Raw genomic sequence first — 24,318 nt, 5'->3', positions numbered from 1 at the left:
ACTGCAAGGATGGACATAGCCTGTGCTCTCCTTGAATACAGAGATAATACAATGATATGATTCACATACAGTAATATATTTTATCATACAGTTCATAAGGATTCTTCTGCAAAAGTTCTGTTAATGTGAAAGGAGCATCCCAATGTTCTAAGGTCCAATACTTGTTTGTAATGATATCTGATTAACATCTTTGATATTGCATTTTGGAAAACCTAACATGATGCAACACACTTTCAAATTTTAAGTTAGGTTTGCTTGAAGAATTATTTTGTCAGAAGCCGCAAATATTAGCATACTAGCAATAAAATCATTGAAAGTAAATTAAATATTGAGTGAAGATTATTTTCTTATTTTGAATAACAGCAGTATGTTACACCTAACACTACTATTGCTTTTTCAAAATACTGAAAATTAATCAAATGACTGATGTTAAAGCTTGTATATTAATGAGAACAACTGTGATTATAGGTAATGCAGAAGGTTATTGCTTGGTTTGTTCCATGCTGCAAGATGATCCCAACAAAAGCACAATTGAAATGGTAACAATATTTCAACATGTACCATCCACAATAATATAATATCCTACTATGCTCATTTTCAGTCTTCATAATTTTGTTCTTGGAGTCTAGTAATATAACTTAACAAGTAACATATTAACTGCTTCTACACCTGCTTGGCTGCATCGGACCAAATAGTTAATTGAATCAGTCACTATTATTACTGTTTCCATGTTCAGACTAATCGTTATGTTTTATTTTTCAGGTGCAGTGTGATATGTGCAGTCGCTGGGCACATTTTGAATGTGAAAAATACAATGAAAAAATTGAAATAGCATATGTTTGTAAAAAATGTATAGATAAATAAGTATTGTTCTTTGGTCTTTGTTGTTGGAGTGTTTTATTGTTCACAAATGTATGTAAATTAAAGCCTTTCTATTCTTCCTATGATGTGCTATTGTTTTATTTGAAATGCCCTCAAATAAGGTGCTTTATGGACCTTAAAAGTTTCACTTAATATGTTCAATAGAAAATATTACACATACTTTATAATGTTGTATGTAATACAGTTGTTGTTCATTTTGTTATACTATACTGTATATAATGTGTCAGCTTTGCAGTATATTTCAGTCCTTTGAAATGTGTTACTGATGTACCCATATGCATTATGAAGGTAGGATGTTTAGTTAGTGTTATTTACCCCATCGAGATGATCTACCCATGTGTATAATAAAGGTAGGATGTTTAGTTAGTGTTATTTACTCCATCGAGATGATCTACCCATGTGTATAATAAAGGTAGGATGTTTAGTTAGTGTTATTTACCCCATCGAGATGATCTACCCATGTGTATAATAAAGGTAGGATGTTTGGTTAGTGTTATTTACCCCATCGAGATGATCTACCCATATGCATTATAAAGGTAGGATGTTTAGTTAGTGTTATTTACCCCATCGAGATGATCTGCCCATATGCATTATAAAGGTAGGATGTTTCGATAAGGTAGCACCAATCGATAGATATATCTGTCGAAATAAACTACGGTAGGATACTTCGACAAAGTAGGACAAATCGTCAGAACACCGGCGGTGCTTCGCATACTTAAAAGCCAAACAGCCCTATTGATTTGTTTGCTTTCCTCTGTCTTTCTGACAGTCTGTGCTCCTGATGTGCACTCCTTTGAAGAGGAAGATATGTTTGCATTCTTTTAATTGTGAGACAGAACTGTCATCTCTGTCTTGTCATGGAGCACAGTTTAAACTTTTGAAAAAGAGACAAATGTTTGTTTGCAGTGTTTGAATAACGTTCCTGTCTCTCTACAACCTCCTGTGTTTCTGCACAAATCTGTGACCCAAGCATGACAATATAAAAATAACCATATAAACATATGGTTTCTACTTCGCAGATTTTCTTATTTCGCGGGTGGCTCTGGAACGCAACCCCCGCGATGGAGGAGGGATTACTGTACTTAAGTCCAGAAAAAGCATATTATTATTATATTTAAAATATTTCCACCCACTAATTCACTAAGCCATTTTAATTGGAATCTACCCCAGCAGAATCAAATAGCAACCAGGAAACATTGGCAGTTAAAACTGCACTTAGGTGCCACAAGCAACTATAAAACTGACATTTAACCTAACACATACACTTCTCACATGATGTGGGAGGAAAACCAGAGTACCTGGATAAAACCTCACATTAACATGGGGAGAGTGGAATCAAGTTAGGATTTGAAAACATTACCCTATAGTTTTAATGCAGAAGGGCTAAGGCCTGTATCACTTAAACGTCTCCCACAATACCGTAAGATGTAAATGCTCAGTTATGACTTACCACAATCCCAGGTTTAATGATCTCATTCCACACCTATGTCAGTGCCAAACTAACTTTTATTGCTGTTACATTGTCAGTTTACCAGTAGTTTTCCTGTTTTGTTTTTTAAAATTACTTTTCTACAGATAACTAATGTGTATTCTCCACCAGAACTCTGGAGCAAAAAGCTGTTGAGTTATGTGATATTATCCAACAATCACTGTAAGCTTCAATAAACAACTTTGGGGGGCTGGTGTGCAACAATATTGAAAGAGACCATTTGCAGCAGGAGAGAGACTATACAGTATATTAAAATGTCTTTGTACCGTTTGTCTGAATTACAATAATGTTGAACCTAAAGGTATGAAATCTGTAACCTTTTCAAATCACTTGATTTTGCTCAACTTTAGTGAACTGTGATACGTGCATCACAACAGCTTCCAACTTACAGCTGGAGGTTTCTGTTTTACAATTTCTTACAAAACACTTTTAAATTTGACTTTATATCTAATATTAGTTTCATCCAATCATATGTTTTCTAAATCTGCTTTACTCAGTAAAGGGTCACAGGCAGCACAAAGAAAGAATGGAGTTTAGAAAACAGTCCTAAAGGAGGCATCATCTATCAGCAGCCACATTGCCCCTTAAACCCATTTGCAAAGGAAAATTGTCAGAGGACATCAAAAATAGAGATTTTTTGAGTGACTTTTGATTTAAAGGCAGAGTATGACTAGGAGCTACCATAATGCAAACAACTGACTTTTCACTGGTATTTCACTATTAGAAAACAATCAATCAATTTTTATTCAACACTGCAGGATTCGCTGGAGTACAAGTAATAAAATAATTCACACCAAAAATATATGTGAGTGGTATTGCTGTCATATTCATGTCCAAACTTAGAAAATACTCAAATGTGCCTTACAGTTTCAAATGTAGATTAATACAAAAGAAAACAAGATAAAATGTAGGGTTCCAAAAGGGTGCTCATTTTAATACTGTTGTTCTACTATGGCATAATGTTTTAAATCTGCTATCGAGTCTGCTTCCTTATTAAACAGGATAATCACAAATTTGATGAAGAACTGGTGAGCTTCATATTGATGTACTATTGAGTGGAGACAGGTAATGTTTAGATTTACTTTTTTGGGTTAGTAGCTTCTGGCCTATGGCAGGACTAATGAAACAAACATGGCACGTATCCATTTTTTTTCATCAGCCTTTTTTGTGCTTCCACTATTTTGGCCTTAGCAAGTGGAGCAGAATTAAATGTGAATTTAAATGCTTCAGGCCTCTTGTTTGTAAAGTTTGTACATTACTATGTAATGTCGTTGGATGTTATGGATTGCCATGAAACAGATGACTTTCTGGCCCAATCTTCTTAAATCTGTTTGTCTGTCCAAGATTTTAAATCACTTGTAGCTCACAAACCGTTTCAACTATTGACCTGAAATTTGGTACACATATACTATGTGACATCTACTATCCGCTTTTGGGGTGATGATTGACCTCCAAGGTTATTCCTCTTTTTATTTTTATTTTATTGTAGAATCAACTCTTGGCAGCAGCCAGCAGGGCGGCTGTGCAGCGCATGTGTATGGGTGCCGTTCTCATCCCTACCACCTTTGCCATCACTTCTCCTACCTCTTCATATCTTAAATCATTCTTGAGGCAGATTGAACACTTAAGTGCCAGCTTAAGTGAAAAATTAAGGAAAACATACTAAGTAATTGCAACACAAACACTGACTTAATCAGTTTAAACATGAAAAGATGTTGAAGAAAGAGAAGAGGCAGGCAGCTAGGGTTGAGAAAAGAAGAGCTGCTCAGGAAGCAGCAAGCACATCAGCCTCTGAGCTGAACACTTTGAATGCTCAAGTCAAGTGTATGCAGTGCGCCATTACTTGTAAACATAAATATTTAAATAAATAATACAGAAGTACACATCACAAACTTAACTATAACTTTTAATGTCAAATACTTTTTTTAAATAACCAAAAGTTGAAAGTTAATGTTTAGGGGCTTCTTCCCTCTCTTTGTTGCACAACAGCACGCATCTACATTTTCTGAAGGCAAAGTCATCTATTAGGTGATCATATGACATATTTTGTTCAAGGTCTGAATTGATGCTGATGATAGACAAGTTGCTTATATGCTGTTGTGCCATGGATGACCTCAAGTATGTCTTGATGAACTTAAGTTTTGAAACACTGGCAACTGGAAGGGCTGCTGCAGTCCAGAGAAGAACCTATAGATTTGGACTTCAGTGGTATTTAATGGCAATGCTATATGAATTGATTTGTTTCCATTTAAGATGAAGGACTAATTATAAAAAAAAAAAAAAAATAATAAAAATAATGGTCCAGTGTATCAATATACTGTTACTCATTGTTACTAGAATTAGCCAATAGTATCACTTGTGACGTGATACAACAACAAAAACAATTTTAATGCACACTACTACTACTACTAATAATAATAATATACAAATGCTACTACAACTACTACTAATAATAAAGATAATAATATAAAGTACAACAACTACTACTAATAATAATTAAAAAAACCTACCAATTCTACTAATCAATGTGCTTAATAAACTTACTTATTGCAGTAAATACACTGTCAAAATTAAGCTGAATATTTAGATATTTAAAAAATAAACATATGAATATCTCATACACTTATGAATTTATCTAAGTTTCGTTTTGTCCTTCCAATAAGAGCAGACAGAAATAAGGCATTAACTAAACTGGAAATGTTACCTGCCAATAAAACTAATCTCTTTTTGTTGGTCAAAGCGACTTCCATCCATCCATTTTCCAACCCGCTGAATCCGAACACAGGGTCACGGGGGTCTGCTGGAGCCAATCCCAGCCAACACAGGGCACAAGGCAGGGAACCAATCCTGGGCAGGGTGCCAACCCACCGCAGTCAAAGCGACTTGCATGGTGCTTTTCCACAATTCAGCCAAAAACTAACTAGTAAGCAAGAGAGTCTGTGTGTTAGTGAAATTTTAAAATGTGTCCTCAATACAACAGCACTTGGAGCACTTAATGTATCAACTAACATTAGCAGCCATTAAAACATGTAGAGGTCCTGAGATCTATATGGCTGTAATAAATGACCCTCAACCACATATCAACTAGGTACCGTAACAGATAATATCTGTTAAAACACTCAATATCAAAACTATTATGCATAATGCTACTCCAATGTCACTCCAGTAAACCACTACCTTTAGTGCAGTGGCAACTGATGTAATGTCAGCTAGCTTACTGAAAACTGGACCAATTAATATTTCTAAAACACAACTGCAAGTGCAGCTTCTTCATGCTTTCTTTTGCTCCTGACTGGTGTTGACTTGAAGCCATCTCCCTGCTTGTTAATGGAAAATTATCACAACAGGTGACTGTCAACGACATCAATTTGACGAACCAAAGTAACCTATATCATTACTGGAACTTTAAAAAATTCCTCATGTCTCACATATGATATATCATTCCACTAGTCTTGATGTCTATGCAGGACATTGAGCTTTTTGGCCCACTAGACCAGGAAACCCCTCCTTTTAGACCATATTTTGTGCAGGAAATTACACCCTTATGATAAATAGAAAACCAATAGGTGTCTTCAGCAAAAATGATCAGGACTTGAAGTTGTGCATGCCACATCAACTGACCCCAGGGGTTAAACCTCTAATGGAATATGAGGGGTCTAAGTTACTCCTTTACCACAAAACTTTGAAAAAACTGGATTGGTAATATAGACATGTGGAATGGTGTTTTATTTTATTTTGAGGTTGTTAGTCACAAATTAAAATATTTTTTGATAATTGATCCTTTATTGATGGTCGCAGCCCTCTAAAAGCCATTCCCAGAAGGTTACAAATGACACATTTCAAACATAACAACAAGGGAGTATTTTTAGACTATTTCAAGGTCAGTGACTATGAAGATGTTATTTTTGATCCTTTACTAAGATTCTAGCTATCTATATGCACCTCAATCAGAGGATGAAAATGTAAAATTTGTAATACAATTGATAATATTGAGTATACTTTAAAATGTAAATTGATACACACATTTTCATATTTCAAATAGTTGAAGCAAATATTAATTTGTATTATGTACTTCTGTCACATGAAGTAAATTATTATATTTCTTAGGAATCCCCCAAATTGGAGCGGTTTAAACTAGTCCGACTTATTACTACTGACATTGCATAACAAGATCATTCAATAAAAAAAACTATCGTAGTGTGAACGATTACCGATTGATACAATACAAGTATACGCAACAGAACGCATTGGAGGGCACAGTGTCTTTCCAAGGACACAAATTGGCCTAAGAATTGAAAGCAGCTAATACACAGGATGAAAATCACAAAAACAGAAGAATGCCATACTAACGTACCTGTATAAAACGGACCAGTTAACTGAATTCACAAAAGCAATAAAGTTGTGTCAATCGCTACAGAATTATGTTCAATTACAAGTTTACTAAAATAGTGTAGCGTTGTCGGTTTAAAAAAGTCCAGGGTGCTAACATTTTAAGCTTGGATGTTTTACATCTACTTTTGAATCATTCAAGCGTTGGCGAAATTATCTACCGTAACTTCAGATGCAGTTCTAATTCTGTTAAAACTTTCATTTGAAAATTTTTAGCTTGCGAAGTTAGACTGATCTGCAGCAGCCAGGACGTGTCACCATCGGCTATAGTGTTTAATTTGAACGCGCCATTAGTTACATGGGGAGACGCACGCATGTAAAGAGTATCGATGGCACAGCCCACGCAGATCCGTCAGAAACGTAAAAGGCATTGACAGTTACCTTCTAATAACAGCGTTGACTCGACTTCTAAATACTCTAGTGGATGTGTATAAAACGATGCGTCTATAATACTGTAGTGTGTAGATTTTCTGATGCGGAAGGTCTCCGAGGATACAGCAGCGATTAAAAACCGAAACATTGCTTTCGCTTTTAGGTTCCTGCACATCCCAGCGAGGAGGAAGGCCCATTTACATGAGCCAAGGCACCAATGGATCCAATGTACATGGCCTCCACGCTGCTGCAGCCAATGGTTTTTCTAAGTGTGCAGCGACGATTGTTTCCAGGACTGTCTTATTGTGCCAACTCCTCCCGCCTCAAATGTGTACGCGAGAGTGTGTAAAGTGAATGAGTGGCCGAGCGCGAGTCCCTGACGTCACTGCCCGGGGTTTCCACACAGTTCGCTGGAGGCGTCATGGCGGAGGCCGGCAGATAGCTAGGACCCGCGACTAATCTACAATACAAACAACTCGCGCGTTGATTCACAAAGTTCGGTTTTTGGCCTGGAATAACTTTGACGGAATTGGGACGTTTTAAGGTAAGAGGGCTGTTAGCAGGTGGAAGCTTTCCTTTCGCTTGCGTGAGCAGATAAATTCCAACCGGAGGCTAAAGTGAGGGGTTAAGTAGAGCTTCGCGACGGGACCTGTCGTAGGAAACGAGGAACATTGTTCTTAAAAAAGGAGCCAAGGACGCCGACCTGTTTACTCCACGGAGTTACAGAAAGTAATCGATTAGAGAAGGTGGTTCGAGGAGCAGTTGGCCTCAGCAGAAGACTGCACGTTGCATCAGTAGCGTATCGGAGACCCGCCAGTACTATAGTTGTTCAAAGACACTTTCTGTAAAGAAGTGTCTTATGAAGGATGTCAAAGTATATCCAGTGAGCAAGACGCTTGAAGAACACAGGGATGTATGAAATGTGACTTCATTCTCAGTCCGTGCGTTTTGGTGTTTAAAAGTGAGGTCGGCAGATATTTGTGGGCAAGGTTTCGCATTCAGTGCAGTGGCCGGTCGGCTGCGGGCCGAAACTGTAGCCGGGAGTGCATGGCAAACTTCCCGTGGAAATCCTTTTCAGACTAAACCGAAAACGCTTGGTTTTCCATTTTCTCGTCTTTAACTCTGCAGCTCACCCCGTTTTGACGGAGGTCTTTCAGAGCAGACGGATACAGAACTGTGGACTTTCGTCCTGTTCCCCAAAGGGGGCAGGCAACTTGCATTCTGCCGACGAGAGAGACTATGTTGCAAGGATCTTTGTTCAGGAAAGGCCGCTTGGAAGACGGCTAGTAGACACGCTACAAGGCCTCGGATCAGGGCCTTTGCAGTCGACGGGGGAGGGGGAGAGTAATTGGTGGAAGAGACAAGAGAAGGGGAATAAGACTGCAGATCGCTCTCTCACACTGACTACACCTGGTCACTTAGCCTTTAGCAGTTTATGTTAATATTGTTTCATGTGGGTGCGCTTTATATCTGTACCTGAAAAGTACCCACCGAGTGAAAGGAACAAAAGATCGGAGACGTAGAGGATGTTTTAGTTGAGTAAAAGCACAATCGAAATGTTTCTTGTGGAAAAATGTACTGATAGTACGGGTTATGCAGCGCGTGGTTCAGACGGTGAGCCATAAACGGCATTGTCGCATCATCTGTCAGTGCAGTGTAAGCATGCTTTGTATTTCTATTAATTTGGTTTCGGTGATGGTATAAGCAAGTATTGGGCCGTTGAGCAATGCTGCGATTTTCAGGAAATAAAACCTTCAGCAAAGAGTCTACACCTGTCTTGGTCGTGACTCGCTCGAATTCTCTGAACGGAGTTCGGAAGTGTGTGAGAGCCTGTCAGGGTGGTGTATACAAACTCGTCTGCCAGGAAAGTGTCACCGGCCTACGTACATAATCACTGCTCCCTGATACTGCCTGAAGTACAGGCGAGTTTAAAAGTGAAACTGTGAACCACCCCACCACAAGATTGCAAACTTTACAGCGATTCGAAGTTTGTCTCGCATGCTCTTCAGTGCAGTGATCAAAGTCGACGGTTTGAATGTTGTATATTAAGCTAAAGTGAACTGATGACCTAACGTGGTTGTAACAGCTTTTAGACTCAAAATACTGACCAGCCAAATGGATGCTGATAAAGTTAGTTTTAACGTTTTTTTTTTTATTTCTAATCTATTTCGTTATTATATATTGCACGAGTAAAGCACGCTTAATCTTTCCCAATTTTTATTAGTCTCAAGTTTTGTAATGTTTCTTCAGGTACTGAACAGTCCAACCCTTTCCATTCTATTAAATAGTTTTTCATTTTATTGCTTATTCAAAGGTAGTATAATAGCAGTTACATTTTGTTTTGAAACATAGACACGCACCATCGCATCTTAAAGGTTCAAGTTGTAGACGTTGAAACGTTTAGTTTTGTAAGGTGCTCAGCAGGCTTATTATTTGCTAATTTTTTTTTTTTCTTCAGTTAAATAGGCGCTTGTGGATTTTTGAGATTGGAGAGGGAGCAACTTAATGAACATCAAATCAATTACTGAAGGCTGGATTTTTAGATAACATCAGTTTCCTTCTGCAAGGGAAGAATTTTATTTCATTATTGTGACCAACCTGGAAATGGATGGACACAGTGACGAGGACAGTGTGAGCAACAGCAGTGGCGATTCTAGGTAACTTAAGTCTGACTGATCAGTTTATCCTTTAAAGCCATTAATATTGGTGTATATTTATGTGTTTGTTTGCGTGTATGTATATATATATATATGTGTGTGTGTGTGTGTGTATATATATATATATATATATATATTTGTATATAATAATAAAAAAGTGTGTGTTTAAGAAATACTTTAATTGCGGATTGTTTGGAAAGTGGCAAAGTTTAAAAAAAAAAAACAAAAAAAAACACACCTTTTTAAAGGGGAAGGATTGATCTACATGCTAACATAAATTTGCCAAATTTGTTTCTTTCATAAAACTCCCAATGTTGTGTGTTTTAAGATTGTAAAGTTTGAATTATACATTTGTTAAAAAACATTTTTAGAGCCTGTTCACTATAATATAGCACCACTGGGAGGAAAGTTGCATATGTTTGAGCCGTTCTTATTTATTTTTTTGGCAAAACATCTTAAGTGACATAGAAAGGAATGTTCATGGTAACAATAGTGCTTGCCAATAATATAAAACAGGTAAATAATCCCTGTAAAACACAGTCACATATTTGCTGTTTTGAAATATCTTGGAAATGCTAAAGAAGCTGCTTTGCATCCGTTTCTTTTTTGTTTTAGTGAGACACAAAAAGTCATGTATGATTTAAGTCTATTATAGCCCAGCACAAATCAGCAGGAACATGTGTGAGCATTATCCGGAAATCAAGAAGCATGGAAGTACAGACTTCAAAATTAAATATGTGAAGCTTTGTCCGTTCTCAGCATTTTGACAGTAATTTCTCAGAGCTAAAGTAAAATCGATCATGTTTTATCATTAATGTTGAATGAGCAAAAACGTAATTGGATGACAAAGAAAGAAATGAAAGAAAATTTCCATTGGTTATTTGTAGCAGAGTAGAAATATGGCATTAGATTTGTTTTGTGAGATTGAAAAAGAGGAGAGTTTATTAAATGTTGTGCAGTACATACGTTTACTGTTGTTAATCGCCACAAAGGTTAGCAAAAATGTATTTGATCCAACAGAATGCTAATAGTTTATAGTAATTTGTCAATATGTCTCTCCAAAACCAAGTATTATTTCTTAAGAGGTGATACAAGCTTGTATTAGTCTTATGGAGTAGATTTCAGAATGTCTAGCATGGCCCTGTAACTACCATCAAAGTTGAACCCTGGCAAGACATGCCCAATGACAGTTTCACTGTTTTCAAGTTTTGTGAGAAGCTAGCATATTTCTGTATAACTGACAACCATGTTAATAAATATGTGTGTTTTATGTAGTGTGTGTGTGTATGTATATGTATATATACAGCAATCCCTCCTCGATCGCGGGTTTTGCGTTCCAGAACCCCCCGCAAAAGGTGAAAATCCGCGAAGTAGAAACCATATGTTTATATGGTTATTTTTATATTGTCATGCTTGGGTCACAGATTTACACAGAAACACAGGAGGTTATAGAGAGACAGGAACTTTATTCAAACACTGCAAACAAACATTTGTCTCTTGTCATGGAGCACAGTTTAAACTTTTGAAAAAGACAGAGATGACAGTTCCGTCTCACAATTAAAAGAATGCAAACATATCTTCCTCTTCAAATGGAGTGCGCGTCAGGAGCAGAGAATGTCAGAGAGAGAGAAAAAAGCAAACAATCAAAAATCAATAGGGTTGTTTGGCTTTTAAGTATGCGAAGCACCGCCGGACAAATTAGCTGCAAGGAAGGGAGCAATGTGAAGGTAGTCTTTCAGCATTTTTTAGAGGAGCGTCCGTATGGTCTAGGGGTGCGAACAGCCCCCCTGCTCACACCCCCTCCGTCAGGAGCAGAGAATGTCAGAGCAAGAGAGAGAAAAGCAAACAATCAAAAATCAGTATGTGCTGTTTGATCTTTTAAGTATGCAAAGCACCGTGCAGGAAGCATATCGCTTGACAAAGCAGCCACATGTAAGCCCAGCAAGGAAGGTAATCTTTCAGCGTTTTTTGAGGAGCGGCTGTATCCTCTAGGGGTGCGAACAGCCCCCGTGCTCACAATATGTTTGAGGAGTTTTATTTAATCCGTAATACGCACTCTGGTTGGGTAGCTTCTCAGCCATCTGCCAATAGTGTCCCTTGTATGAAATCAACTGGGCAAACCAACTGAGGAAGCATGTGCCAGAAATTAAAAGACCCATTGTCCGCAGAAATCCGCGAACCAGCAAAAAATCCGCGATATACAGTGGGGCAAAAAAAGTATTTAGTCAGCCACCAATTGTGCAAGTTCTCCCACTTAAAAAGATGAGAGAGGCCTGTAATTTTCATCATAGGTATACCTCAACTATGAGAGACAAAATGAGAAAAAAAATCCAGAAAATCACATTGTCTGATTTTTAAAGAATTTATTTGCAAATTATGGTGGAAAATAAGTATTTGGTCATCTACAAACAAGCAAGATTTCTGGCTCTCACAGACCTGTAACTTCTTCTGTAAGAGGCTCCTCTGTCCTCCACTCGTTACCTGTATTAATGACACCTGTTTGAACTCGTTATCAATATAAAAGACACCTGTCCACAACCTCAAACAGTCACACTCCAAACTCCACTATGGCCAAGACCAAAGAGCTGTCAAAGGACACCAGAAACAGAATTGTAGACCTGCACCAGGCTGGGAAGACTGAATCTGCAATAGGTAAGCAGCTTGGTGTGAAGAAATCAACTGTGGGAGCAATTATTAGAAAATGGAAGACATATAAGACCATTGGTAATCTCCCTTGATCTGGGGCTCCACGCAAGATCTCACCCCGTGGGGTCAAAATGATCACAAGAACGGTGAGCAAAAATCCCAGAAGCACACGGGGGGACCTAGTGAATGACCTGCAGAGAGCTGGGACAAAAGTTACAAAGGCTACCATCAGTAACATACTATGCCGCCAGGGACTCAAATCCTGCAGTGCCAGACGTGTCCCCCTGCTTAAGCCAGTACATGTGCAGGCCCGTCTGAAGTTTGCTAGAGAGCATTTGGATGATCCAGAAGAGGATTGGGAGAATGTCATATGGTCAGATGAAAAAAACTCTACTCGTCGTGTTTGGAGGAGAAAGAATGCTGAGTTGCATCCAAAGAACACCATACCTGCTGTAAAGCATGGGGGTGGAAACATCATGCTTTGGGGCTGTTTTTCTGCAAAGGGACCAGGACGACTGATCTGTGTAAAGGAAAGAATGAATGGGGTCATGTATCGTCAGATTTTGAGTGAAAACCTCCTTCAGCAAGGGCATTGAAGATGAAACGTGGCTGGGTCTTTCAGCATGACAATGATCCCAAACACACCGCCCGGGTAATGAAGGAGTGGCTTCGTAAGAAGCATTTCAAGGTCCTGGAGTGGCCTAGCCAGTCTCCAGATCTCAACCCCATAGAAAATCTTTGGAGGGAGTTGAAAGTCCGTGTTGCCCAGCGATAGCCCCAAAACATCACTGCTCTAGAGGAGATCTGCATGGAGGAATGGGCCAAAATACCAGCAACAGTGTGTGAAAACCTTGTGAAGACTTACAGAAAACATTTGACCTCTGTCATTGCCAACAAAGGGTCTATAACAAAGTATTGAGATGAACTTTTGTTATTGACCAAATACTTTTTTTCCACCATAATTTGCAAATAAGTTCTTCAAAAATCAGACAATGTGATTTTCTGGATTTTTTTTTCTCATTTTGTCTCTCATAGTTGGGGTATACCTATGATGAAAATTACAGGCCTCTCTCATCTTTTTAAGTGGGAGAAATTGCACAATTGGTGGCTAACTAAATACTTTTTTGCCCCACTGTATATTTAAATATGCTTACATATAAAATCCACGATAGAGTGAAGCTGCGAAAGTCGAAGCGCGATATAGCGAGGGATTACTGTATGTGTATATATATGTGTGTATGTATATATGTATGTATATATGTGTGTGTGTATGTATATATATATATATATATATATATATATATATATATATATATATATATATATATATATATACACACACATATACACACACACACATTTTTAACCAAAGTGACAATTTTTAATTTTGCTGCAGTACAAACACAGTAGTTTTAAAAATAATTTTCAATAATAATCTTTTAACAATTGACTAATTTTTTAACTGGGTATTTATTAATGTAGTATTCACTAGTCAGTCACTAACATTATTTTAAGACCATATTATACAGTTACCATGATTTTTTTTTTTTTTTGTTTGTAAATATTGTTACAAACACAATGTGTCAAAAAGCCTGACGTCTAAGCACTAAAGATTAAAGATTAAAAAATGACAACATGGTAGCACAGTGATTAGGTTTAAAATTGAACAGTGAATTCTTTCAGTGTGGATCTTATGTTCGTGTCATTCCAGAGATATTTGTGTTGGGTAAAGTCATGACACTAAAGTGTCCCCATATAAATAAGTGTTTCTGTGGAATGTCCTTACTGGTGCACTGCCCAAGGTTGGGTCTTGCTTTCCACCAGGGACTTTTTGGGACTGAGGTCTGGCTCTTGTGACACTTTAATTACAGTAGTTTAGGTGGGCAAGATAATGGATCCACAGACAGCAGGGCCACCATTTAGGATGTCATTAGATCTTGGAAGGATGTTTGTTTTTTGTAGGTGGTATAACTGGCTATGTTAGGTTTAGTTTTTTGGCGTACAATCAGTGCTTTAATTTGCTAATGAGTAAAGCCTTGTAGTAAATGTTTAAGTATGTATGCAAAGTCAATCTTTTTTTGAATTGTGTGTGACTAGTTATTTTAACCAAATTCTGAAAAACTATAATCTGGTTTAAAAAAAAAAAAAAAAGTAACATTTGTTAGTTCACTACATTTAAAGAAAGTTTGAACTTTACCAAGAGAACTCTGTGATGATGTGTGTCTCCTTCTTTTTGGCCCTGACTGACACTGTATTTGCAAGACCTACCCACAGGTTTCATGAAAAGTTCTAACCACTTCAAATGTGTTGGTACATCATATACACGCTTGTGACAACTCTATGGGGGCGTGCCAGCCACCCAACCCGACACAGACAGACACATACCAGAGGCACACTTGCAAAAGCTCATGCTTTTTCATTTCTTTTCTGCACAGCACACAGTGCACAAATCATGACAAATAGCTCAGTCCTTTTCTTCTTTTCCCTCTATTCTTTCTCCTTTTCTCTCTTCTGCCGCCTTTACTCCTCCTTTCGCAAGCTCTGTCCTCCACCTCCCGACTCCGGCTCCTAGAATGGAGTGAGGTGGCCCCTTTTTATATTGTACCCGGATGCACTCCAGGTGCTTGTTGATGGTCTTCCTGCAGTACTTCTTAGTGTGGCGGAAGTGCTGCATGGGCACACTGAAGCACTCCGGGTGTGCCTGGGTTCTCTTACGGCAGCATTTACTGGTGTGGCAGAAGTGCTACAGTCCAGGGCTTAACAAATGTCCAGGCCCCGACACCCACCAGGATGTCTGCCCTCGTGTTTGCTCCTCTCCTCTGGTTTGTTATTAAATACCTTTGTTACTTTACAGACATTTGCAATTATAAGATACATATCGACATTAGCTGGTTAAAAACTTACAGTAATACCTAATTATTGAGAAAATTTTAATTGACCTTTCAGTTGTCACAAAATCCTAGGGACCTTATGTATACAGTAAAACATTGCTTAGATTCCATACTAAAATTTTGCTTACATTAGAAAGGCAAACACTGTGTATGCAGGAAAAAAATCGGATTTATAAATTCATACATACTTTAGGTGCCACTCCAAGTTCTTTAATAAATCTCAAGTGAATTTAAAACTATGCGCTCATGTACGCACTTTTAGCCACTCCTCATCACCTCTCATCAGTCATCATGTATGTCCTAAAAGTGGCCAATTTGGAATTTTCATAACCAAAGCACCATACAAATTTAGCAGTGTTCCTGAGCAAAGCCTATATCCTCAAATCATGAGAGAACACAAAAAACTTGGTAAATGTGAACTTGAGGTATTAGTGACATTTGGTAGGGTTTATGGAGTGGCTGTGGGGGTCTGCTCCCCACAATGTGTGCACTATGTCAATAAAGTAAGGCTCAAATAAAGGGTATTTTTTTCCTTAATTTTAAAGCCACAATAAATGTAAATATTTGGTAGTGCCGCTGTCTCATAGAAAGGAGTCTGAGAGGCGCATCCCGGTTGGTCTCTGTGTGGCATTTGCATGTGGGTTGTTGTGGCTTCCTTACATAGACCAAAGATGAGTTAGGTGAATTGGCATTGTTAAATTGTCCCCTTGGGGGTTGGGGTTATGGGAGGCGGTGGTTGTGTGCGTGTGTGTGTGTGTGTGTGTGTGTGGTGTGTGTGTTCACCATGGTACCATGTTCAGAGGTGGTTCTTGCCTGCACCAGTTGCATGCTAGGATAGGCTCCTGTTGTCCCTGCCATGGATAAGCTGGTTTAGAGGATGGGTAGATCAACAAATACTATAATATGACCTGCCCAATACAGCTTTCATTTGCATGTCACCAGTACTTAAACAGAAATACTCTTCAATTACAGGTTAGTTCAATGTTTCAGGGGTGTATATTCGTCCTGAATATGTTGCATTCATTGTTTTCTTCATGTACAAGCTTGAAAGATGCTTTCAGCAAAACAGCTTTTCAGGAGTTGGTACAAACGATTAAACTATGTGGTTGCAGCTTGTGCCAGTCTGTACAAACTGCGGCAAGGCCAGGGCTGTGGAGTCAGGGTCATGGAGTTGAAATAGGAAGCAATTATTTTGTTACAGCAGTTGGTGTTTGTAAAATAGACTGGCTAAATTTACTGGCTAAATGTAAATTGTGTTAAAATTTCCTATTTCACATATACTATTTCAAATTTTTATTTCTAGCCTTTTGAAAAAATATCTTTTTTTTTTAGTTGTGTAAATTCTTATGTTTAATGTTATTTGATGTTTGTAACTGCTTTAATAAACATAAAAAAGCCACAGCGGCATCACTACTGCCTTTAAACCCAATCTTAAACAACAACATTTATTTATATAGCACATTTTCATACAGCAGTATAGCTCAAAGTGCTTTACAAGGCGATAAAGAGAAAGTTACAAGAAAAGAGAAATGATCAAGATAAGGTAGTAATATTAAAGAATAAGTAACAACAAAATAAGATAAAATTTCTGGGAGGGCGGAAAAGAAATCTCCAGTTAGGCTGGAGGGGAAAAAAACAATCTGTTGGGGCTCCAAGGTTAAAATACCACTCCGTTCAACCTGGCATTCTACCTAACTTAAATGTTCCTAAATCCATCCTCTTTGTTTTCATACATCATATGATAGGATACTGATGATGTTGGTCTTGTTGATAGATGAGACACCCACCTTCATACCATCATCTCAGGGGGCTGCATGGTGCCTTAATCAGGCGGTGGTGGTGTAACCAGTAACAAAGCTAAAACTGGTGAGGTGTGTCCAGATTTTCTTTTTCTAGATAACACTATGGCTGCTGCATTCTACACTAATTGTAATCGATTTGTCTTTCTTATGTAGTCCTGTTAGGAGTGCATTACAGTAATCTAGTCAACAAAAAACAAAAATGTGAATTAATTTTTCAGCGTCTTGTAAAGTTATAAGAGGTCTATCTTTTGCTGTATTTTTTAACACGAGAATCCCTGAAGCCTACGAAAAAAGTAGATCATCAGCGTCTTTGCAAATTTGTGAATCAGCACAGGCAGCAAGCAGTCTGCTATCTCATCCTCCACCAATGCAGCTGAAGTGAGATGCAAAGTTCTCAGAGCTCAAGTCTGTTTATCTGGGTGGGAAGTGCCTTGAGTTGTATAGGGAAAATAAAATAACGTTATTTGGAATACATACATTTCATGTGTGTTCCATTTCTACAATAATCTGGATAAATATAAGATGACAGGAAATGCAAGGCAAGAAATGTTGAACACATAACTAAAACTTATTTCCTGTATAACTGATAAAATGTTGACGTGAAATGTATAATGTGTGAAGACTGAAGTTCAAATATCAAAAAAATACTTTAACAAAAGGTATAACAAAACAAGTGCAACTTTATTCAAGAATATAACCAAAGAAAAATAAATTATTCAATTTATACATTTCTGTCAATATGTCACATGGCTGGGTTAGAGGTAAAAGTGGCTGCTTCTAAATCAAGAGGTCGCGGGTTTGATCCCAGATCTTCCCCACATTGTCTGTTTTGAGTTGTGAGCTGTTGTTATAACTGTAATATAATACACACATGGATTTGATTTGAGTCTGTAACAGCTGGTGTAAAGTTTTGCTACTTGTAAAAGATATTGCTGAAGGGTTATAAGCAGACACACAAACGCTGGTGAATCATGTCTTGGTATCCTGTTACTTGAATTTTTTTTTTTTTTAATTCAGTTTTATTCTTGAACTAGCAAAATACCCGCGCTTTGCAGCTGCGAAGTACTGCCTTAAAATTGTTATTAAGAAGAAAAGTAAACATTTTTAAACTGAGGGAAAATATACAAATAATTATTTGTTAAGGATCTCTTTGTATACAACGTTGTCAGTTCGGCCCTCCGGTTGTAATATGACCAAGCTGTGCGCTGAGCTTACTCTTGAGCATGCAACGTACAGTTGGCCATGTGAAAAGCAATCTTGCCTCAAATCAATGCCAACCTTTTGTAGGGTTTGTCCCTGAGACTTATTAATTGTCATTGTGAAGCAGAGCCTTACTGGAAATTGGAGGCGTTTGAATTGAAATGTGAGCTCAGAGGGTATAACGGGGATGCGAGGAATAAAAACTCTCACCCCTGAGCCACTGCCAGTAAAAATAGTTGCCTCAATTAGGTTCTTTTGCAGACACGTGACCTGAAGTCTCGTGCCGTTACAAAGTTTCGGTGGCTGCACGCAAATCCGCAATCGTCTTTTTTGAGCCAAACCTGTTGTTTTCGTATGAGTTGCTTTTTATTATTGGGATTGTACTGAGAAACAGAAGCTCCATTAACTTGTGGATTTGCGTGCAAATATTTAGCGGCAGCGTCTCTATTAACTTGTGGATTTGCCTGCGATATTTAGCGACAGTGTGTCTATTAACTTGTGGATTTTTCTGCGAGTATTTGGCGGCAGCGTCACGTAGTTGTTTCCGTCTAGCTGCATCAGAAAATATACCATGACGTCTGACACGACTCCTTTTTACTGTTTTTCTCACAGCTTGGATTGCTGCTGTCATAATTGGTTTGAGTTTCATGGTTTGTTTCAATTACGTTAGTATTTGCAAGACTTGTTGTGTTGAAGTGACATTCGGCACCTGTCAAGCGCTGTAAGCATACAACCTGTTTTATCGATAACTTCGCATCCAGCTTTTGAGAGTTGAAACATTCATAAACATCAAAGTGTCCACTACTCAAATCGTCACCTGTGAATCTAAGATGTTTAAGAGACATTGGCAGTTCTCCAAACGTGTAAAATAGGCAGGCAGCCAACTATGTGGGAGGCTTGGGGATGGGGGACGCAATATAGGCAGGCAGCCAACTACGTGGGAGGCCGGGGGACGCAGGACGCAATCCCGCCTCACACGGCGACCGCGTTGCAGGCTATGGACGTATATGTGTACGTAAGTAGGATTCATTTATGACCGTTATGCGTAGAATTTCAAAATGAAACCTGCTTAACTGTTGTAAGTAATCTGTAAGGAATGAGCCTGCCAAATTTCAGCCTTCTACCTACACGGGAAGTTGGAGAATTAGTGATGAGGGAGTCAGTGAGTGAGGGCTTTGCCTTTTATTAGTATAGATAAAAGCTCACTTGTTATACTTTTGCAAAAGTGTTTATTTTATATTTCAGTAACCACTTGAATGATATAAAATCTGTCTCTGCATCTCTCATGCATGCACACACACATCCATGCAGGAAAATGCAATTATTTGAAAACTGTCATTTGAACTTTTTTTTTTTTCTCAATCTTGCCCAATCTTCATGTTACTGGGAATGCAGTCAGCATGGCGCTGCCAGATCTAAACACTAGTGTGGAGAAGTGCACACATACTGAAGTGACTTTAGCTGCAGGTGGAAGTTCCTGTCCCACTTTATAGTGCCAAGCAGAGTTGTGTTGCAGTGCAGCAATTTATTAGCCAGTGAAAGTGACATGAAGTTGTCTGTTATAGTTCTGCCTTTGTCCAGTAACAGCTTTATGACTTCAGTCTTGGAAAGTCTTTCTCCCGTGGGACGACTAGGATCTTTTCCTTAATAAGGAGTAGCATTTCACATGCACATGCAAATCTGTCATTTTTGTACATTCTGCATGGGTGTCTTTGTGTCAAAGCACAAATTCCACGATAGTCTGATCGTAAGATTGCTGGTACAACAAGTAATTCTGACCAGGCATCGAACACCGTGCCAGCTGTGGTCATCGCTGCTCTTGTGAAAAGAAAAGAGATAAACACCATCAACTCACAGAGGGAGAGGCAAGTTCATTGTACCATGTGAACATGACTAAGAGAATAAAACTGAAGAAAAAAAAATGGTAACTTTTAAAGTAGCAAAAATTTACAACAGTTGTTACAGACTCAAAAATGATTTTTATTATATAATAGTAATAATAACATCCTCTCACTACTCATAACTACTATACTACTACTATCATACTACTCGTAGCTCAGCAGGCTCCTATCAATTATGGAGAATCCACTGCATCCACTAAATAGTATCATCTCCAGACAGAAGAGCAGCTTCAGCGACAGACTGCTGTCACTGTCCTGCTCCACTGACAGATTGAGGAGATCGTTCCTCCCCCAAACTATGCGACTCTTCAATTCCACCTGGGGAGTTAAACGTTAACATTTAACATTATACAAAGTTATTGTCTGTTTTTTACCTGCATTATTATCAATCTTTAATTTAATATTGTTTATTGTATCAGTATGCTGCTGCTGGAGAATGTGAATTTCCCATTGGGATTAATAAAGTATCTATCCATCCATCCATCAATAACAGTAAATGCGGGGAAGACCCGGGATCGAACCTGTAGCCTGTTGATTTAGATGTGTCCATTGTTACCTCTACACCAGCCATGCAATTGATATTTGGACTTGGGTTTTTAGATTTTCACAACAACGTGTAAATTGAATAATTTTTTTCTTTGCTTATGTTCTTGACTAAAGTTGCACTTGTTTTGTTATACCTTCTGTGAAAGTGTTTGATATTTGAACTTCACTCTTTACACCTTATACATTTCACGTCAACATTTTATAAATTTTTACTATAACAGGAAAAGTGTTTGTTTTAGTTATGTGTTCAATATTTCTTGCCTCACATTTCCTGTCATCCTACATTTATCCAGATTGTTGTAGACCTAGAACACACATGAAATGTATGTATTCCATATAACGCTATATTATTTACAATATACAACTCCAGGCACTTCCCAGCCAGATAAACAGACTTGAGCTCTGAGAACTTTGCGTCTCGCTTCAGCTGCATTGGTGGGGGATGGGATAGCAGGCTGTTTGTGCTGATTGACACATTTGCAAAACAAAGACGCTGATGAGGAGGTGTGAAAGAATTTAAGGTGGCCCACCATTACGACTTTATTTGTAGGCTTCAGGGATTCTAGTGTTAAATCTCGTAATCTGGTTAACGTGATTTAAAGTTTAGATCAGAAATGATGCTAACTCCTAAATTCTTTACCTCCACCTTTATTTTAAACATAAGGGATTGTGTTATTTAATGCCCTCACTATATCCATGTTTGCCAATCACCAAGATTTCTGTTTTTTCCTTATTTAGTCTGAGAAAGTTACTACTCATCCATTCAGAAATACTGGATCAGGCATTGGATCAGAGAACTAAGAGCACACTGGGGTCATTAGGCACTTTAGATTAATGGTCTGTGTCGTCTCTATAGCTGTGGTAGCTCACCTTGTGCTTTGAAATAATCTGGCTTGATGGAAGTATGTCAATTGAAAAGCACAGCAGACCCAGAATGGATCCTTGTGGTACAGCATATACTAGGGATGCACGATAATACCGGATTTATATCTGTATCGGCAGATAATGGGTTAAAATAATTTTATCAGCATTGGACCGATAATTCGAACCAATATTGATGACGCATTCACTGTGTTCCGGATGTGCCAGACGTTTAGGCGACCTGGGCTACTGTGCTAAAATGTCAGCGGTGTGGAAGTTTTTCAAAGTGAGTGAGAGCGACATAAAATATGCCATTTGCAACACTTGTTCGACTAATGTTTTGCGTGGAGGGACCAAAGTGTGAAATTTCAATACCACCAACTTAATTACACACTTGAAGACACGCCATCCTGACAAATATACAGAATTCCTCAGAGCAAAAGAGGAGAATCCTGTCCCATCGCGCACAAAATCAAAAACTGTAGTTGCTCAACTTGTTGATCAGTTACTTGAAAAATCAAAGAAATTTGATAAAGATAACCCTAAAGCTCAAACAATTACTGCAAAGGTGATGGAATTTATTGCTCTGGACCAGGGGTAGGCAACGTCGGTCCTGGAGTGCCACAGTATGTGCAGGTTTTTGTTCCAACCCAGTTCCTTAACAAGAACTCAATTATTGCTGATGAAGCACATATTGCTTAAGTGACATTTTAATGCTTCATTTTAGTGGTCAGTGTTTTAATTGCTCCTTATTAGCAATAAGATGTAAAAGACAAAGCAGCCAGCAGTTCTCCAGCTAGCTTTTTTCCAATTACATCTGTGTGTGTTCATCATGCACGGTTTGATTTAATAAAACACTTAATAGAAAAATGTGACAGACTGAAAATGATCTGTTTTAGGCTTCAAATCATTTGGATGATATCCTTGGAAAGGAAAAAAATCTACGATATAAAAGCCTTACATTGCACAGACTAACAAGCCATAAAATTAAATAAGGTCTGAGATTGGCAATGATTGGTTTCTAATTAAGCAATTGGGTTGAATGAAAACCTGTAGCCACTGCGGCTCACCAGGACCGACATTGCCTACCCCTGTTTTACATCTTATTGCTAATAAGGAGCAATTAAAACACTGAATGCAGCAGTTTAAGATTGAAATAAGCAATTAAGGTTGAAGAACCTTAACAAGCGAGACCACTAAAATGAAGCATTAAAATGTCACTTAAGCAATATGTGCTTCATCAGCAATAATTGAGTTCTCGTTAAGGAACTGGGTTGGAACAAAAACCTGCACATACTGTGGCACTCCAGGACCGACGTTGCCTACCCCTGCTCTGGACGATCAGCCATTTTCTGTTGTAGAAGATACAAGATTTTGAATGCTGCTTGAGCATCTTGAGCCCCGTTACCAGATACCCAGTCGCCGTTATTTTTCTCACATAGCGCTTCCAGAGTTACATAAGATTGTGTAAAGTCATGTGCACAAACTCCTTGCTGAAGATGTCACAGCCATAAACTTTACCCTTGATATATGGACATCTGATATGAGTGCTATTAGTATGCTTAGTTTAACTGCTCAGTGGATCGACCGCAAGTTTGAATTGCAGAAAACAATCTTGCACACCCAAGAATGCTCTGGATCACACTCGGGTGCTGCACTCTCTGTGGCGTTCAAAAGAATGTTTGAAACATGGAAAATACCCAAAGAGAATGTCCATGTAGTATTATGAGACAATGCACGCAACATTGTAAAGGCTATGGAGGAATGCGGGATCCCAAGTTTGCCATGTATAGCTCATACTTTACAGCTTGCCGTGAACGATGGCGTACTATCCCAGAGCAGTGTCTCGGATACAATAGCGATCGGCAGAAAAATAGTCGGTCACTTTAAGCATTCACAATTAGCCAACTCGCGTCTCAAAACAATACAACCTGAACTTGGAATGCAGCCGAAAATGCTTCCGCAAGACGTTTCGACTAGATGGAGCAGCACATTCTGTATGCTGCAAAGCTTGCTGGAGCAGAAAAGAGCCCTTGGGGCTTATGCCTCCGAGTTTGAGTTAAGTGCAACTCTAACGCCTAATCAGTGGGGTTTGATCGAGAACATAATTACACTCCTTGCTCCATTTGAACAACTGACAAAAGAAATTTGCCAGTCTGAAGCCTTGGCTTCTAACGTTATTCCCTCAGTTAATGCTTTAAAATGACTGTTGACTAAAAACGCTCATACTGACTTCTGAGTCAAAACCAGTAAAAGTGCTCTCTTGGAGGCTGTAAACAATCATTTCATTGAGATTTACACAGAATCCATGTACTGTGTTGCCACTACTGTAGATCCGAGATACAAAGACCGATATTTCGATGCAGATGTAAAATCACTGGCACTCAAAATGTTGCAAGCTCAGATGGAACTTGCATTGAACGAAATGCAAACGACTGAATCACAGATAGATGGTCCACAACAGAAAAGGGCCAAGATAAATGACGAGGTGGCATGCACGCTTTTCGAAATGTACAACGAAATTCTTGAAGAGAACACATTGATGCCTCTGGAAAACAGGCAGATGACAACAGATGCCAGTAAAAAAAAAAGCTCTGTGGAGATTTTTACAACATTGTTTTAAGTAAATAACTAGGGCTGTCAGATCGAATATCACTATTCTAACATAATTTGAATGTATAA

General features: G+C 38.4%; 1 protein-coding gene across 1 annotated transcript in view; it reads left to right on the top strand.

Annotated features, from left to right (window-relative positions):
• The first annotated feature begins 7,473 nt into the window (after window positions 1–7,473).
• Window positions 7,474–24,318, top strand: part of chd1 (chromodomain helicase DNA binding protein 1) — a 236,842-nt gene continuing 219,997 nt past the window's right edge. The window contains exons 1-2 of the mRNA XM_051929867.1: window positions 7,474–7,676; window positions 9,591–9,789. Coding sequence (XP_051785827.1) covers window positions 9,737–9,789 — 53 coding nt within the window. The 5' untranslated portion in view covers window positions 7,474–7,676; window positions 9,591–9,736. The remainder of the gene's footprint in view (window positions 7,677–9,590; window positions 9,790–24,318) is intronic.

Source organism: Erpetoichthys calabaricus, chromosome 7 (assembly GCF_900747795.2).
Source record: "Erpetoichthys calabaricus chromosome 7, fErpCal1.3, whole genome shotgun sequence".
NCBI lineage: Eukaryota > Metazoa > Chordata > Cladistia > Polypteriformes > Polypteridae > Erpetoichthys > Erpetoichthys calabaricus.
The sequence above is the reverse complement of the archived record's forward strand: the minus strand, read 5'-3'. Positions and strand labels throughout refer to the sequence as shown.